This window comes from Priapulus caudatus, unplaced genomic scaffold, assembly GCF_000485595.1.
Source record: "Priapulus caudatus unplaced genomic scaffold, Priapulus_caudatus-5.0.1 Scaffold743, whole genome shotgun sequence".
Lineage (NCBI taxonomy): Eukaryota > Metazoa > Priapulida > Priapulimorpha > Priapulimorphida > Priapulidae > Priapulus > Priapulus caudatus.
The window spans coordinates 151,598-155,641 of NW_014577804.1; the positions used below are offsets into that span (position 1 = coordinate 151,598).

Here is a 4,044-nt window from a genome sequence, read left to right on the forward strand (position 1 = left end):
GTATAGTATACAATATTATCTATATATGTACAATGATGAAAGGCGTTAGTAAAATTCTACAACATTTAGCGTTGGATGCGTTATGTTTTCTTACGCAGTCCGTTTGACGAACGCCTCCAGTGAAATTAAGTTTAATTAATTAATTATTATTGCGATAGTAATAAAACTACTACAAATAATGACACATAAATAAATTCATATATCAATGGCGCAAAAATCGGAAAGCAACATTGAAAGCACCAGTGAAACAGTAGATATATTAGTTTCTCCTTGTGTTGATCATTAATAATTGAAGATAAGTAATTAGCATATAACAATATTTTAACATATAAAATTAACATTTCCCGCGCGGGTGGATATTAATTTCGTGTCTTCGCATGGACTTGGGATGGAGCCGAGGAAAGCGCGTGGAGGAGCAGACTGCAAGTGTCATATACAGTAAACATACTTACTACCTGGACTGGTATGAGCAGCAGACAAATGCGGTTGAATTAAATATTGCCTCGGTCTTCACCATCCCAGAAATTAGACAGTGAGCATCTTCCTCTCTTGCTCGTTTCTCGCGCGGAGATGCCTTGCACTAGAACCTTACCCTTGACCTTATCCGCTGCCTATCTCTGTGGTAACCAGTCATTCTAACCAATCACTCGCAATCAGTATTACATCGTGCAAATGGCTTACTCAATGATAGAAGTACCATAAGTAAAACATGATTTACTAAGTAACAAAGCATACATGATCGATTATTCTGATATTGCTGTCGGTATGTAGTAACTATTTTGCGCAATTTTCTGCGTAGGTGAGTGATTTCCGCCTAAACCCTAACGCAGAAAAAAATATTGCAAATTACAAGATAGCTTCAGTTTACTGCCATTTTGAAATTTCTCACACAAATTAAATTGCCTGCCAAATTAATCATTTCGATTAGAACATGGAGTTTAATTGCCCACCAAACTTTAAAGAGTAAACATTACTAATAATTAAAAAATTATTGAATTTCGCACTAAATAATGTTTCGTACACAAATGAATTGTGTGCTACAAATCCATGATATAAGAAGTCGTAATCACGTGATTTAATCAAGTGAGCTGTAAAAACTAGACTACAGTGTGTTGAATTGGAGGAAGATCTAAAAGGTCTTCATAACGAGCTTAAAACATAAATAGAAGAGATATATTGCTAACATTGTCAAAGATTATTGAAGTTACCGCCCCCCTAATTATACACAAATTACTATTGCTCTACAAGTAACGCCATATCGAAAAAGTCCGCGCCGCCATGTTGAGATAATAAAGGGGCGTTATAAAACATGCTAGGATAGTGCTATTCTATGGTTTTTTATCTATAATTTTGCCTCACTTACATCGTACTTCAATCTCACAGAGGCCGTTTCTTATTACATAAACATGTTTACAAATACGTTTGGTCATTAGGATATTTGCAATGGTTTGGTGTAAAGCAAAAACTAAAAATGCACGAATGTTGTACATTAATCATGTACTTTCCTAAGCGCGCTCGCCAGTTTATACGCCCCTTTTTCGTACCTTAATGATCACAGCCTGGACTTTTTCCGATCTCACTTTATTTTCATCAGCAAAATATCTCCTTAAAGCCTTCTAACAAAAGCTTCAATGCCTTATGTTTTTAATCTCAAGTAACACCGGCAAGGATAACCCGCAATTTCTAATTCTACAGGTTTTTGAATTACAGGTAAAAATCGTAGAAGTATAACTCAATTGTGAATCGAGTTAAGGTCAAAACGTAGGGTAAGGCAGTTTACTTTACACGTTAAACACGTCAAGATAATGCAGAATTCATCGCAAAGCGTTTATACACAGGTTTTATCACTTCGTACCGACGTTTGTTTTTTAATGTTGACAAGTTTTTTTAGAATCATTGCGGCTCCTGAGCAGAGACGTCCTCTATGACAACAATCCTGAAAAATCTTTTTTGTGCATAGCCAGTTCTGGCATCGACCAGCAGGATTAGAATGAGCTCTCGACGTGTCGGCGCCGGGTGGCGTGGGGTGGGTCGTGGGGCTGTTCGGGAAGTTGGCCGATAGACGCTGGTGCCACGGGATCGGGAGAGACAATGGTGCCGAGGCGAGGATGGGGGTAAAAAAAACCGCAATTTAATAGACTATTTTGATTTGCTTATTTTAATCGAACAGCTGGCTTTGCGAGGCACACACGGATTAATAGTCACATTCTCCGCTGTTTACTTACACGTTAACACCTTGCTGGTCAGCACATCACATGCGTTAATTACAGGCCGGTACGAAAACGTTAAGAATTACTCAGTTCAACTTGTAATAAACAGTTAGGAGTAACTCAGGTTAGTATCGACAGACTGAACTCATAGATTGACGCAGTTGTAGCCTCATAGGTAAGTAATTCTAGGATACACAGCAGTTTATCCACAGGTGCATATATATATATATATATATATATATATATATATATATATATATATATTGCATGCATTGCAAGAATGATGAATTCTATTATCAAATCCCGGATCATTTATCCCCGTGCTTATTTTTACATATACAGTCAAACAGGAAATTCAATGGTCACTCGAGAAAAACGAGTCATGTTGACGTACTTAATGTGCAAATCTCTGTTATGGACGGCTGACCGCTCTATGGAGGTGGCCGCTAACACATGCTCGACCATATATATATAAATTTCTAAGCTAGTAACGAGCTTAGAAAGCTCTTGCGACAACACATGTTATGAATACGTTTGATGTACACTTGTCTAATTCCAAAAACACGAACGCCCTAAATTCTTGACCACCTGAATAGGATTTAGAAGCAATGAGCTCTTCCTCTGAGCTGTGTAGATGGGGGGGGGGGCAACCGATACGCCAACACAATTTTGTTGTAGATTAAAATATTTTTTGCTAATGAATGAGTTTGTATTTTGTTCTATTACTAATTTATGAATTTATTATGAAATACATAGAGCATTACCAGCTTTAACTATCTGCCGGTCGCCTTATATTGCGCCAATCTCTCTGGTTTCCTGTTCGTAAACATGAATGCTTTCGGGAGCGGACGCACCCTTGGCGTTTGCGTTCATATGCACTTGATACGACGTGAGTAATTACGTGATGTTAGAACATGAGCGTATAACGCACGCACCGTTCATCTCTCCTCGTTCGTTTGGCTGGTAGCGACGCAGCATGGTGTGGATGGTCGCGCCGCCGTATGCTCTCCCTGGTTGAGAAATGCCTCCCTCGCTAGCACCACATCGTTGACGACAACAGTCAACTGAAACATATTTGTATATGCATGTGCATGTATATATACAAATATACATAATTATGTTACACATATATGTATACATACAAACATCTATGACTGTAATTTATTATGATTATAAGTAGATAGATAGATAGTTGGATAGATAGATAAATAGATAGATAGATAGATAGATAGATAGATAGATAGATAGATAGATAGATAGATAGATAGATAGATAGATAGATAGATATATAGATAGATAGATAGATAGATAGATAGATACATAGATAGATAGATAGATAGATAGATAGATCGATAGATAGATAGATAGATAGATAGATAGATAGATAGATAGATAGATAGATAGATAGATAAATGGNGATAGATAGATAGATATCTAGCTAGGTAGGCAGATAGGTATAATTCACATCGAATTAATATAACACAAAATTTATAGCGGATTAGAGAGTTACACACATAAAACTAGATAGAGCGTTTTCCGATTTGCTAGCATGTGCACTCGTATAAAAATGCACCATACGTAATCTGATGAAACACACACACACACACACACACACACACATATGCACGCACGCACGCACGCAGACACGGGCGCTTGCACGCACACACACGGATATATGTAAACAATTACAATGCTCACCTGTGGACCCATGTAGAAGCTGATTATCGGTCCGTACTGCTCACCCAGCTTCTGGAGGTAACGTCCCCCATGTTTGTCTGCCATCGAGAAGAGGGAGCCGACGACGGGCCAGCCGCGGGGTCCGGGCGGCGCTCCA

General features: G+C 38.3%; 2 protein-coding genes across 6 annotated transcripts in view; one reads left to right on the top strand and one right to left on the bottom strand.

Moving 5' to 3' along the window:
• LOC106813234 (cytochrome P450 2C11-like) overlaps nucleotides 1–4,038 on the bottom strand; it is a 60,228-nt gene extending 56,190 nt beyond the window's left edge. The window contains exon 1 of the mRNA XM_014817325.1: nucleotides 3,909–4,038. Coding sequence (XP_014672811.1) covers nucleotides 3,909–3,992 — 84 coding nt within the window. The 5' untranslated portion in view covers nucleotides 3,993–4,038. The remainder of the gene's footprint in view (nucleotides 1–3,908) is intronic.
• LOC106813232 (cytochrome P450 2C15-like) overlaps nucleotides 1–4,044 on the top strand; it is an 81,306-nt gene that overhangs the window by 54,751 nt on the left and 22,511 nt on the right. The gene's annotated exons all lie outside the window — the stretch shown is intronic.